The sequence below is a fragment of the Adiantum capillus-veneris genome, chromosome 11, assembly GCF_014529385.1.
Source record: "Adiantum capillus-veneris isolate H3 chromosome 11, ASM1452938v2, whole genome shotgun sequence".
NCBI classification, from domain to species: Eukaryota; Viridiplantae; Streptophyta; class Polypodiopsida; order Polypodiales; family Pteridaceae; genus Adiantum; species Adiantum capillus-veneris.
This window is the reverse complement of record NC_140941.1, coordinates 116,350,842-116,363,598: the sequence shown is the minus strand read 5'-3', so window position 1 is coordinate 116,363,598 and position 12,757 is coordinate 116,350,842. Positions and strand designations below refer to the sequence as shown.

At 47.8% G+C, this 12,757-nt stretch overlaps 1 protein-coding gene and 1 pseudogene across 1 annotated transcript in view; one reads left to right on the top strand and one right to left on the bottom strand.

The window, feature by feature from the left end:
- LOC147447885 (FKBP-like peptidyl-prolyl cis-trans isomerase family protein) overlaps positions 1-11,339 on the top strand; it is a 46,186-nt gene extending 34,847 nt beyond the window's left edge. The window contains exon 7 of the mRNA XM_086523789.1: positions 11,032-11,339. Coding sequence (XP_086379915.1) covers positions 11,032-11,151 — 120 coding nt within the window. The 3' untranslated portion in view covers positions 11,152-11,339. The remainder of the gene's footprint in view (positions 1-11,031) is intronic.
- Positions 5,143-10,108, bottom strand: LOC147447886 (uncharacterized; annotated as a pseudogene).
- Positions 11,340-12,757: the final 1,418 nt, after the last annotated feature.

Sequence of the window (12,757 nt, the reverse complement as noted above, 5' to 3'; positions counted from 1 at the left end):
GGCGCCTAAGTTAGGGGCCAATCTGGTGTCGGTCTACTCATGCAGGTGCAATCTAGCAGCCTGTATCCCTCTCCCCTTTGTTGTGTCTTGAAAGTACAAGTAAAGTGGGCGACAAATTAAATGGGTGAAAGAAAATAAGTTTTAAGTCTAAAGTCTACCGTCATATTTGAAAGTACAGGCCGGTTTCACCAGCATCTAGCACCCCTTGTGTTCTAGCTTGGCTCCTGCCTACCTCGGCATAGGGATCCTCAGTACATATTAGTACCTGTAGTACCCTCAATACCCGCACTACCCCTTAGTACCCCGCAATACCCATCAATACCTGTAGCACCCATCAATATCCGCAGTACCCATCAGTACCCGTAGTACCCCAGTACCCGCAGTATCCCTAAGTATCTCAGTAGTACCCAGCATCAATAGCATCAGTACCCATTAGCATTAGCATCTCAACATTTAGTCAATGTATCAGCATTGTGCAAGAATAAAGAAAGTACTTGCTCTGGCAATGGAGCAAGGGGGCCCTTGAGGGTTAGGACCCAACATTCAATGTCACTTTTTTCTCTCGTTGTCTCTCTCTCTCATTCATTGTCTTCAGTTCAGTTTAGTTCAGTTCTTTCAAGTGAAATAAAGTATCCTTGTGTTTGTGTGCGGAGTACTAGATCCAAGTTAAATACTCTTCCACTGCACCTGGCATTGGTATCAGAGCTCTGTGCATACTCGGACTTTGCGAACTCAAGGGAAGAACCACCAAGAACCCAAGGAGAACCAAGAACACAAAGAACCTCTCTCAGTTTTTTTCCTTAAAAAAGCTTCATGTGCCTATCCCGGACTTAATAGCCTCTCAGCACCCTCAGTATCAAGCATTCAATACCAAATCCCATCTTCATTGCCATGTCTTTGAACAAAGATCGACATCAAATATACACAAAAAACCAGATCTTCAGTACCAAGATCTGCTTGCCTCCTACACAGATATGGAAGGAGTTGGAGAAAAGATCCCTGACCCTCTTCTGCATTCGCATTCGCATTCTCATGTAGCATGCATCCACTTTTGTCGACATGGAACCATTGGAAATACCTCCGAGCACCCTTACCTTTCAACTTCACCCGCAATGTTTTCACGGCAGGACTATTCGAGTGGTCGTACTTGCTCGCAAGGCAGAGTCGGCACCAAGGCTGGTATTCTGCGATAGTAATAAGGCTACCTAGCAACTCGTATGGTTGGTGTTTACAAAAGTACCTACCTCCATTGTATACACCCGTTTGGAGGAGTTTTCATTGGTTTATGCATCCACAAGCATCAGAAGCATTCAACATCAGAAGTACAAAAAGAATCCAAGATAGAAGTTCGGTGGTTGTGCCTCACCTCTAATAGGGGAGATGTCACGTGCGCACTTCACTTGCGCTACGTGGACATACTTCTGCTACAGTCTAGCATGAGTCTTAGCTTAGGACCTAGCCTAGCACCTATGTGAGCCTCTAGTAGGACGTGCATGTCCAAGCCGGTCATAGTTGCATACCCTCTCTTGCACAGTACCACATTTCGGCAAACGGGTGTTTTACCTCGTGAACCACCTCTTAGCATTTTATTTATTAATAATCGTGGGCTGTATTTGATGCTTCTCGAGCCAGCCTTTTGCACCTATAAAGGGGGCCATTTGGGCGATAGGAGAAGCAGACGAGGCAGCAAAAGAAGAAGGGCTTGCAGCCTTCAATGCTCGGAGGGTAAGCAATCAGCGTTTCCAGCCTTTTCTCATCAGCGTTTTCAGCCTGGAAAAGCTAGTGTTTTCAGCCAAAACAGCAAGTGATTCATCCTATGATCGCCATCAGATTTCAGCCCTAGCCTCGTCATGGTTGGAGTTCTAGCCATCGACATCGCTAGCCCTTCCAGCATTCAGCCATAGCCTCGCCGTCGTCATCGTTGTTGTCGGCACAGTACCCCATTATCTAGCACCCATTGTGTTTTGCCTTGGCTCCTGCCTAGCTCAGCATAGGGATTCTCAGTACCCGCAATACCCCTTTGTACCCTTGAGTACCCGTAGTACCCCTTAGTACCCATCAATATCGGCAGAACCCCTCAATACCCAGTAGTAAGTACCCATCAGTACCCCTTAGTACAGTACCCGCAGTACCCCTTAGTACCCATCAATACCCAAGTACCTGCAGTACCCTTCAGTATCTCAGTAGTACCCAGCATCACTAGCATCAATACCCATTAGCGTCAGCATCTCAGCATTTAGTCATTGTATTAGCATTGTGCAAGAATAAAGAAAGTACTTGCTCTGGCAACAGAGCAAGGGGACCCTTGAGGGTTGGGACCTATCAGCACCCGCAATATCCCAGTACCCGCAGTTTCCTTCAATCTCTCAGTAGTACCCAGCATCATTAGGATCAGTACCCATTAGCATCAGCATCTCAACATTTAGTCATTGTATCGGCATTGTGCAAGAATAAAGAAAGTACTTTCTCTGGCAACAGTTCAATTCTTTCAAGTGAAGTAAAGTAACCTTGTGTTTGTGTGCGGAGTACTAGATCCGAGCTAAATCCTTAAACTCTTCCGCTGCACCTAACACTAGCTGAAGCAAATCTTGTCTAATAAGGCGGGTCATCTCGGTCCATGTGAGGGACAAGGAGAGTGCATCCACAAGTACTGGAAGGGGGGTAATTTGTCCATACTAAGTCCATTTAGCTGAAACCATGATGTCATCTATGCATACCAACAAGATGTGTCTCCTTGTGATGCAAGCTGTCGAGAGAGAGATGAGAGAAATTGAAAGAGAGAGGGATGCTCAAGCCTTGCTCGGAAGAGAGGGAGGGATAGATATATCACACACACACACACACACACACACACACACACACACACACACACACACACACACATAGAGAGAGAGAGAGAGAGAGAGAGAGAGAGAGAGAGAGAGAGAGAGAGAGAGAGAGAGAAATGAAATGTTATATTAACGTCTTCAAAACACAATGGGTGCTAGATAATGGGGTACTACAACTCGATTAAAAACAAGCCTAGGCATCTTTGGTTTGGGTATCTCATGACTCTAGAAAGTGGTTCGAAACTCTCTCTGAACATGCATTGAAAGCGGCCACATATCTCCTAGTACACAGGGTAGTGACATATGTAGTGCAGCTCTGTCTCTGGCTCAGTATGACATAAATGACATATCCTAGCCTCTGTGGTACTCCTCAAAATGTACCAGTCTCGATCCGAAGCTGATGCGAGGATGAGCGTATTTGGCCAATAGCACACCGTATCCCATGAGATAAGTGTGTTCCCGTGTATCTAGGCCTCGTCACAAACTTGTCCTCTGTGAGTTGGAGAAGATGCTCTCTATAGAAAGTCATCTTCGTGCCCAACTCTTGTATTGGCTGTATCCATGTGCTCTTGGTATCTAGCTGAATCAGCTCCTCACATACGAGTCTAGTGATCTTTGTCCATGTGATAGATAGGGAGGGTGCATTCAAGGAATACTGGAACGGGGACAATCTGTCCATGCTGAACCCATGTAACTATAACCATGATGTCATCTGCCCATACCAACATGCTGTATCACCCTGTAGCACTAGCTGTCTGGAGGACTCAAGGGCCAACCAAGCATATCTGTCTCTAGGGAGGTCCCATAAACTGTGCATAAAGGATACTGATTTGGTAAGGGCCTCGACCACGAGGGGAGGAGCAGCTAGCTCGGCTCGAATAATGTCATGTGGCACTGAAGCCTTGGCCCGAATCATCCAAGAAATCATAGAGACTAGAGGCCTCTCCATACATCTCCATCCATCAGTGCTACCAGATTTGCCATGGTGATCCACCGAGGGTCCCCATATTTGAACTTTATTATGCATAGCTGAAGCCACTAGAGTGTTTGCTCGAGGTTTCTGAAACTGAACCTGCAAACACATCCTCTCCAGTCTCCTCAATGCTGCGTAAGCTCTGGTCAGTCTCTTCTCTGTTGCTCTCCTCAAGGAGAATACTGGGCCGTGGGTCTTCAGTGGCATTCCACTATCCTGGGCAAACACATGTAATGCATCCTAATGACGCTGCATCCCTTCTGGAGAATCTGAAATCAGCACAAAATTATCAGCATATAACAAGAGCAGAATCCATGTCCCTGAGAGAGAGAGAGAGAGAGAGAGAGAGAGAGAGAGAGAGAGAGGTTGCTTAGCCTTTAGGAAAGGGAGCAATGTGGGAGCTCGAGTTTAGAAGAGGGAGGCCAGGAGCTTTGAGATTACTTGAGTGCATGTTGTGTGTAAGGGAGAAAAAGGAGACAGAGTCTATTTTAGATCTTTTTATTGCTATACACATATGAATGAATTGGAATACATTAAGAAACTTCAACGAAAAATTCCGGGTGCAGTGCACCAGCGCCATAATTTCCTGCGTTCCAATCCAAAAAGTAGTAAATAAGTATTGCTATACACATATGAATGAATGGTATATGGCAGTGTCCACTATGGAAGTATGAGCACTTAGATGTAGATGGGTTCTTATCAATGTATTACATCAATGTTTTTCCGTACCCGGGGACGTCCAGTACAGTTCATTTGATTCTTTTTGGAGCAGAGGGACTTTTGTAAGTGAAGACCTGGTAAATCTATCCTGGTAATGCTTTGTAATATGTGCTAGCAAATTATTTTTTCTACCATGTCTCAGAATTGACCTGAAGCTTTTAAAAAGCCTTTTAAAACATTGGGCAAAGTGAGTGTGAACAGTTTGAAGCACTCAGAATATAATTTTTTTTTCCAGAAGGCTGCGAAGGGCTTATCTCTGCCTTATGAGAGTGAAATCGGCTTGAGGGTGTGAAGAGCTTCTCTCTCTCCCTCACCCATAGCCCTCTTCTACTGATTCACTCTCTCTAGCTCAGAGTATACTCAGACAAGTCCTCTGTATTGATTCCCTACATTGGCAGAGGAGGAACCATTGCAGAGAGGGGTTGAAAATCCTTTTGTCTGGAGAAGAAGGTCGTAGTCCAGGGAAGATTTTTCTTTTTTCTGAGATAGAGAATCTGTTCTCTCTTTGTAAGATTAAGATTCACAGAGAGAGAGAGAGAGAGAGAGAGAGAGAGAGAGAGAGAGAGAGAGAGAGAGAGAGAGAGAGAGAGAGAGAGAAATGAAATGAATGTTATATTAACGTCTTCAAAAGGCCATAATGACCTATGAGACCCGAAAGTTACAAAGTGGTGGATCTGATACAAAGTCAGAGTAACAAAATAACCTAGCAACAGTACAAAACAAAGATATATACTATGGGGTCCTAAGTTGATCGATGTGAACCAAGCAAAAGACCAAGCAAAAAAATGGGTGGCTTGTTGGGATAGCTGAATCACAAAAGATCTAGCATCAGTCGTTGGCGAATCTCATCAATTTCCTCCATGGTTAGTAGTCTGACCGGGCGTCGTGCATGTCTGGCCAGCGTGCTCCGAATTTTCTGTCGTAGCCTCCGTCGATGCTGTGTAGTTCTTCGCAGTCGCGGGCGCCTGGATTTCCCCAGTTCAATCGCTCGGTCAATCAGTGTGCCTCTGGTATAAGACGAGGGGGAGCTCTGCTGTGGGAGTGGCTCTTGCGGCTGTCCCGTGTCTGCTCTGAAGAAGTCTGTGATCCGTCTTTGAGACTAGCTAGCCTCGCCATTCATCAGGCTATCTCTGTGTCTGCGCAGCTCGAGCAAGAACAAACCCATACATCTATGATCTTCGTATCCCATGACTCTTGAGAGTGGTCCAAAACCTTCTCTGAACAAGCAATGGAAGCGGCCTCGTATCTCGTAGTAGACGGGGCAGCGACATGTATAGTGTAGCTCTGTCTCAGGTTCCATGTTACACAAGGGGCATGTCCTGTTTTCTGCTGGTACTCCGCTGTATCTCCTCGTCTCAATCCGCAACTGGTGAGAAGATGTGCGTAACTGGCCAATAGCACATCGTATTCCATGAGACAAGTGGGTATCCATGTATCTGGGTCTCGCCACAAAACCATCTTTCGTAAGCTGGAGAAGGTGGTCTTTGTAAAAAGCCATCTTCGTGTCCAATTCCTGTGCTGGTTGTATCCATGTCTTTCTGGTGTCTAGCTGGGTCAGGTCTTGGCGTATGAGCTTGGTGATCTCTGACTGTGTAAGGGTGAGAGATGGTGCATCCAATGAGTAATGGAATGGTGGCAGCCGGTCTATGCTGAACCCATGTGCCTGAAACCATGATGTCATCTCCCCATACCAGCATGTTGTATCTCCTTGTATGGCTAACTGTCGAGAGGCTTCAAGTGCTATGCGAGCATATCTGTCTCGAGGAAGTGCCCATGTGCGGTTTATGAAGGAGACTGATCTGGTGAGCGCCTCCACCACAAGTGGGGGGGCCGCTAGCTCTGCTCGGATAATGGCCCGTGGTACTGATGCCTTGGCTCTAATGAGCCGCGAGATCATAGAGACGAGAGGTTTCTCCATGTTCCCCCATCCGTCTAAGCGACCCGTCCTCCCGTGGTGATCCAGTGAGGTCCCCATATCTCGGTTCCATAGAGCAATGCTGAAGCCACCAAGGTGTCAAAGAGCCAGAGCTTCGTCCGGGGCTCCTGAAACTGAACCTGCGAACACATCCTCTCCAATCTACCCAATGCTGCGTGGGCTCTAGTAAGTCTGGTTTCTGCTGCCCTTCTGAGTGAGAATGTAGGTCCGCTAAAAACCACTCCAAGGTAAGTGTAAGCGTCAGTGTACTCCACAGTCTTCTGGCCGTATGTGAGTGTGGGTGCTGACCTCCTGATCCACTGTGGGGTGGTATTAAACACCATAACCTTGGTTTTACCCAGGTTGACAGACAAACCACTTTCGTGGGCAAACGTATGCAGAGCATCCAATTGACGTTGCATTCCCTCTGGGGATTCGGAGATCAACACTATGTCATCAGCATATAACAAAAGTGGAATCCATGTCCCTGCCAACTGAGCACCTTTATCCCCTTTGTTGTCAATGTAGTCAGAAATCTCATCCACATACATACCGAAAAGAGTGGGAGAGAGCGGGCAGCCCTGCTTCACCCCAATAGTGGAGTGAACCGGTGTAGAAAGTCCCTCCGGGGTGCGTACATGCCCTACTACTGATCTGTACAATGCCATGATCGCCCAAACGAGTTCTGTGGGTACTCCCATTCCCATTAATCTGCGCATCAGTCTAGCTCTGGGTACCGTGTCGAAAGCTTTGCGGAAGTCCACAAAGCTACAATAGATCCGTCTCCCATGAGATCTGCCTTCCTCGATGATGGCCCTGAGTGTCAGGATATGGTCAAGAGTAGAGAAGCCTCTCCTGAATCCTGCCTGCCCAGTTGCACGTATTCCTTCCCTCTCTGCCCATCTACTCAGCTGTTGCTCAAGAATGGATGCATACAACCGTGCCAGTGTGTGCCCAATCATAATAGTGCGATAATTCCCAAGCTCCATGGGGTCTCCTGATTTGAAGATAGGTACGATTGTAGATAGGCTCCAAGTGTCCGGTAGGCCCTCACACATGGCACGGTTAAACATAACTGCTAGAAGCTCTGCTAGTAGGTCTTTGGCATGCATGAAATGCTCAGCTACTAGGCCCTCATGATCATATGCTCTCCCAGTCTTCATCCTGTCAATGGCTCTCTTCATCATCTGAGCAGTGAAAAAGACACATGTATGTGGGCATGGGTCGGGGGGGTTGGGGAGGGGCGGCTGTCCAGGTACTGTGTACAAAGATGATGCGTACTGACCCGAGGTCTCTGTGGAGGAAATAGCAGGGGGGGGGGGGGGGGGGGACTGCTCATGAAAGAGCCGCCACGCCTCACGCGAGTCTTGACTTAAGAATAGCTGATATAGATCCTGCTCGAGTCTAGCCAAAAAAGCCCTCTTCTTCCGCCGCACCAGGCGTCGGAAGTCCATCTGTGACTGTCTGTGAGTGACGTCCCCCAACAACACCTCCCTCTGAAGTCTGGCTCTAGTCTGGCGGCACCCCTCATCGTACCAGATGTTGTGAGGCATGCTCCCAAATCAGCGGCTCTGCTCAGGCTGGGTGTGTGGGTATGCTTCAGTTGTTGCCTCATGTAATGTCTGTGTCAATATAGTAGTTAGCTCCTCCAGAGGTCGCCTCGGGTCCTCAGTGCATAGGCGTCTGTAGATTCCGTCCATGTATACAGAGTCCGTCTCCCTTGTGAATGTGTAGCGAGTAGGGACTGCTACTCGTGGCCTGTGTGCTGCACTGAAATGGAAGGAGATGGTCATTGACACTAGAGCATGATCCACCGCCACTCCGACCGGTTTGGGCCCAACTATGAGATCCTCGATACTAGAGATGAGATTCGGTTGTGCCATGACATAGTCTACCGTGCTGGCTCCATGTCTGTGTGAGAAGCATGTAAAGCCTCTCGCAGCAGGAAATCTCTGTAGGCCGTTCAAGATGGCCAATCCATGTGCAGTGCCCATGTCTATCAGGTGTTGCCCATACTCAGTATATTCCATATCGTGTGATAGTCTGGAAAGGCCCGTCTCTGCCACATCTATCTCTCTTAGCATCTCCTCTGAAGTATCATAAAACACTGCCTGGTGATGGGCAGTCCTAGCATTGAAGTCCCCGAGGATGATAATGTCACCGTCCCTAGAGAACTCCCATATGTCATCATCCAAAATAGAGAGAGGGGACTGTCCTTTGGGTGGTGCATACACTGATGTACTCGGGGGAAAGTAACAAATAGCTAGATAGAGGTATCTGCCTGTCTCTGCTTTCAGTCTCACCCACATGTACCTAGCCTGCTCGTCCCTGCGGGCTATATGTATCAGTGGCTGCAGACCCTCTATAAATAACACTGCCACTCCTCCCGAGCCCCGCCCTCTGTGCTCTGAGCTTGTCTCCTGTCTGTAGGTTGTCTCCCACCTATATCCACTGATGTGAGGCATGGATTGCCCAGGGGCCTGGTGTGTCTCAGAGTAGAAGATGATGTCTCTTCCAGCAAAGCTATCCTCAAAAGCACCCACATCAAGACGCATAGATCCATTGCAGTTCCAAGCAGCTACTTTGAGTGTGGTCCCATAAGTCTCGCACCGTCATGTGGAGCGTCGCTCAAGTATTACCACTTTTCCGTCTCGGTAAAAAGCGATCTTGCCTTTTCCCCTTGCCGCTCTAATCTCCGGCATTACTTCCTGCATATGAGCGATCTGCGAGAGGGTGAGATCGTCTCCAAGAAATATGCCAGTCTCTTTAAGAGTTGGTCTTTTCTTCAAGAATGACTTCTTTACTTCCATGGAGGGAAAACGGAGGATGAGTGCTCTTTCTTTTGAGGTTTCTCCACTGCCTCCATTTTTCTTTATGTTGCCCACTCTCCATGCCCTTGTGTGTGTCGGCTCATGAATCCCCATCAAGGCTGTGAGTTCTTTTATTTCTTCGTCCACATTGCCTTTGTCTGTAAGACTGCAAATTCTCACATGTAAAGCGCGCACCCTTCTCCTCTGCTCCTCCTCTAGTGTCTGGTTAATGATGTTGTTGGGTGTGGACGTTGGCGTTATCTCCTTGTCTTTTCCTTTCTTGGCCACCTTGATCCATTTCTCGGCTTCGTCTGCCTTCTGTTGGGTTTTGGTAAGAACATCCACCCAAGAAGTCGTCATTTCTTTGTGCTGTTCTTCTCCCTCTTTGATGGCCCATACTTGTTCCTTGATCGTGTTGATTTCTTCAATAATTGAGGGTTGCAGTTCGCCCTCTTCCAGTGTGTTTCTTGATCGGGCTTCGGCGAGTTCTTTCTTGAGTGACGTGATCTCTTCCTCTTGGGTCGTCACTTGGTCTTCCAGCGTGCTTATCTTGCTCTCTTAGATCAGCACACGTCCTTCGAGAATGTTTATTGTGCCCCAGAGATTGCGGTTCATCTTGGTGATGATCTCCGTCATTTCCTCTTTGCATTTTCGAATGGTATCCTCTAGGGGGTCGGCTTTTTTGTTCGTCTTCCTCATGTTTGATCGTCGTCTGCAAGGGGGTTAGATGCTTGTGTGCACCCACTCTAGCAGCGTACGCGGCACTGGATGTACGTGTGCACCCACACTGGCGGCGATCGCGACGAGCGGCGGAGCGCGAGGCGGTGTGGCCTGGTGCCCTCAATATGTTCAGCTCTGTGTGTGTGTGTGCGCGCGCGTCTCGAAAACAAAAGTGAAGGAGAGGGGGGGGGGGGGGTAGAATTGAAATGAAATGTTATACTAAAGTCCTCAAAAGGCCATAATGACCTATGGAGCCCAAAAGTTAAAAAGTGGTGTGTGGGGGGGGGGGGGGGGGGGGGGGGGGAGAGAGGCAGTGAGATAGAGTTAAAAAGGGGGTTAAAAAGTTAGTACATTAAAAAATTAAAAGCTTAAAAAGTTAAAAGGTTAAGGGGTTGAAAGGTTAAAAGGTTAAAAAAAGAGAGAGAGAAACAGCGCGATAGACTCATCACGAGAGAGAGAGAGAGAGAGAGAGAGAGAGAGAGAGAGAGAGAACGTGCGATAGACTCATCGCGATAGAGAGAGAGAGAGACAGTGCGTTAAAGGTTAAAGAGAGAGAGAGAGAGAGAGAGAGAGAGAACGCGCGATAGAGAGAGGGAGCGGGAAGGGGGCGGGGGGGCAGGGCAGGGGGGTGTGGTTGCGGGGCGGAAGAGGGAAAGACTCAGGGGGGGTGCGGGTGCGGGTGCGGGGCGGGATAGGGGGGGAGATTTACCTGCGCAGGGCGCGATAGACTCATCACGAGAGAGAGAGAGAGAGAGAGAGAGAGAGAGAGAGAGAGAGAGAAGGAGGGTGGGGGGGACAGCGAGTGGGGTAGGGGCGCAGGGGCAGGGCAGGGGGGTGTGGTTGCGGGGCGGGAGAGGGAAAGACTCAGGGGGGGTGCGGGTGCGGGTGCGGGGCGGGAGAGGGGGGGAGATTTACCTGCGCAGAGAGAGAGAGAGAGAGAGAGAGAGAGAGAGACTCTTTCCACTTTTGGTCATTCTAAAGACCAACACTCATTAAGTTTTTTGGTTTGATTTTGACTGTGTTTGTTTTTGGAAAGAGAGGAACTCATGATCGTTTTGTTGGCAGCTTGCCTTTCCTAAAGGGCTTCCCGCAGCTGCAGGGAGACCACGTGTACTACCCAGCAGCCCGGTCATGTTTGATGTGAGTCTCGAGTATGTCCCTGGATTGGATGATGGAGAGGAATAGTACTCATTTTTGACTTGAGTATAGTCTTTATGTCTTCTCAACCCCAAATTGTTTCCATTTGATTTCACCACCCCAACCCCACAAAATACCGAAGTTTTGTGAGGTGCTCTTGTGCCAATGTAATCTTAAGTTTTCCTTATGATAAAGTTGCAGTAGAATAGCAGAATTGCAAGAACCAGTTGCTGTAACCGGCTGAGAAAACACACAAGTAGCATTTTGGCATTAAGTTCAGCATGCAGAAAAAGCTTTTAAAAGCAGGGCATTTTAAGCCTCATATAAATTATGTAATCGAGATGGTTCTCATGAATGATCTGGTCTGAAGGGCTATTGAAGAAGGTAGTAATGAAAGTAGAAGTTTTTCCCACCATGACTAGCTGTCTTGGGAACACGGTACTCACTTTTAAGCACCATTGAGCATGTCTTATGTGTGTGTGTGTGTGTGTGTGTTTGTATATATATATATATATATATATATATATATATATATAGAGAGAGAGAGAGAGAGAGAGAGAGAGAGAGAGCCACTATGTGGGGAAAGTAGAGGAGTGGGCCACTATGTGTCGACTTGCTTTTCTTGCAATTGTTAGGAACTCCACACATTTTTCTTGGTCCGAAGAGATCTCCCACGATTAGATTTAGAGTGCAGGTTTTACACGACTCCGTCTGAACGAGGTAGGTTGTCTATGATACCAGCAGACAATGGTTGAAGCCAATTACTTTATGGAGATCAGACAGTTTGCAGGTTTGTTTGAGCGCTAGTTTAGAGAGGCCTTAGGGAAGTTGGTTTGGTCAGAGAGATGTGCATCTTGGTACCTTTCTTTGGCTTTTGAGGTGGACAGTGAGTGGGTCCCCCTTGCCTCTCTTACGTTTTGGTTGTGTTGTAGATGCGCATCCCTTTTTGGGTTACACCATTAGGAAATGTTAGAGTGGATGCAGATGATTTTGGAGGCATGGCCTTGGGGTTTCACAATCCCTTGGCTTTTGTCAGATGTTACTCCTCTCCTTTGATGGTGTGCCAACATGAGCCAGAGATTGAGCCAGAGACAAAGGAGCACTACATATGATGATGCACCGCTTATTAGGACACTAAAGGACGCTTCTATTGCTTGTTTAGAGAGGGCTTTGGACCATTGGCCAAGGTCGCGAATTATTGTGACCAAAGATCTCTGGTGTTGTACCTCTCAGAGATGCGCAGATATAGAGAGACTCTCCTAAAAGGTGGACACCCCATTGAGAGAGTTGCTATACAAAGACAAACCACGGTTTTCTTTAGATCCCTCTCTTAGCAACAACATGACATAGAGGAGACACTGCCTGCTAGGCTAGTCAAGGGTCGTCACTTGATAGAGTTGCCAAGCTAGGAGGAGCCAGATGCACTAGGCTACAAGGATCCCCATATCACCGGGGACGCATACTCAGGTGGATGAGGATCATCATTGATCAACATCGAGCACAACCTATCAAGCTTCTCAGCATGGAGGACATTGACACCCTACGATAGAGACCAATGCTTGATCTCTTGAAATGAGCTATTGTACACCTTGACCCTCTACCCCCTATTCCCCCATTCCTCCTGTGTATTGATGTATATGATAGTCTCCAGCTG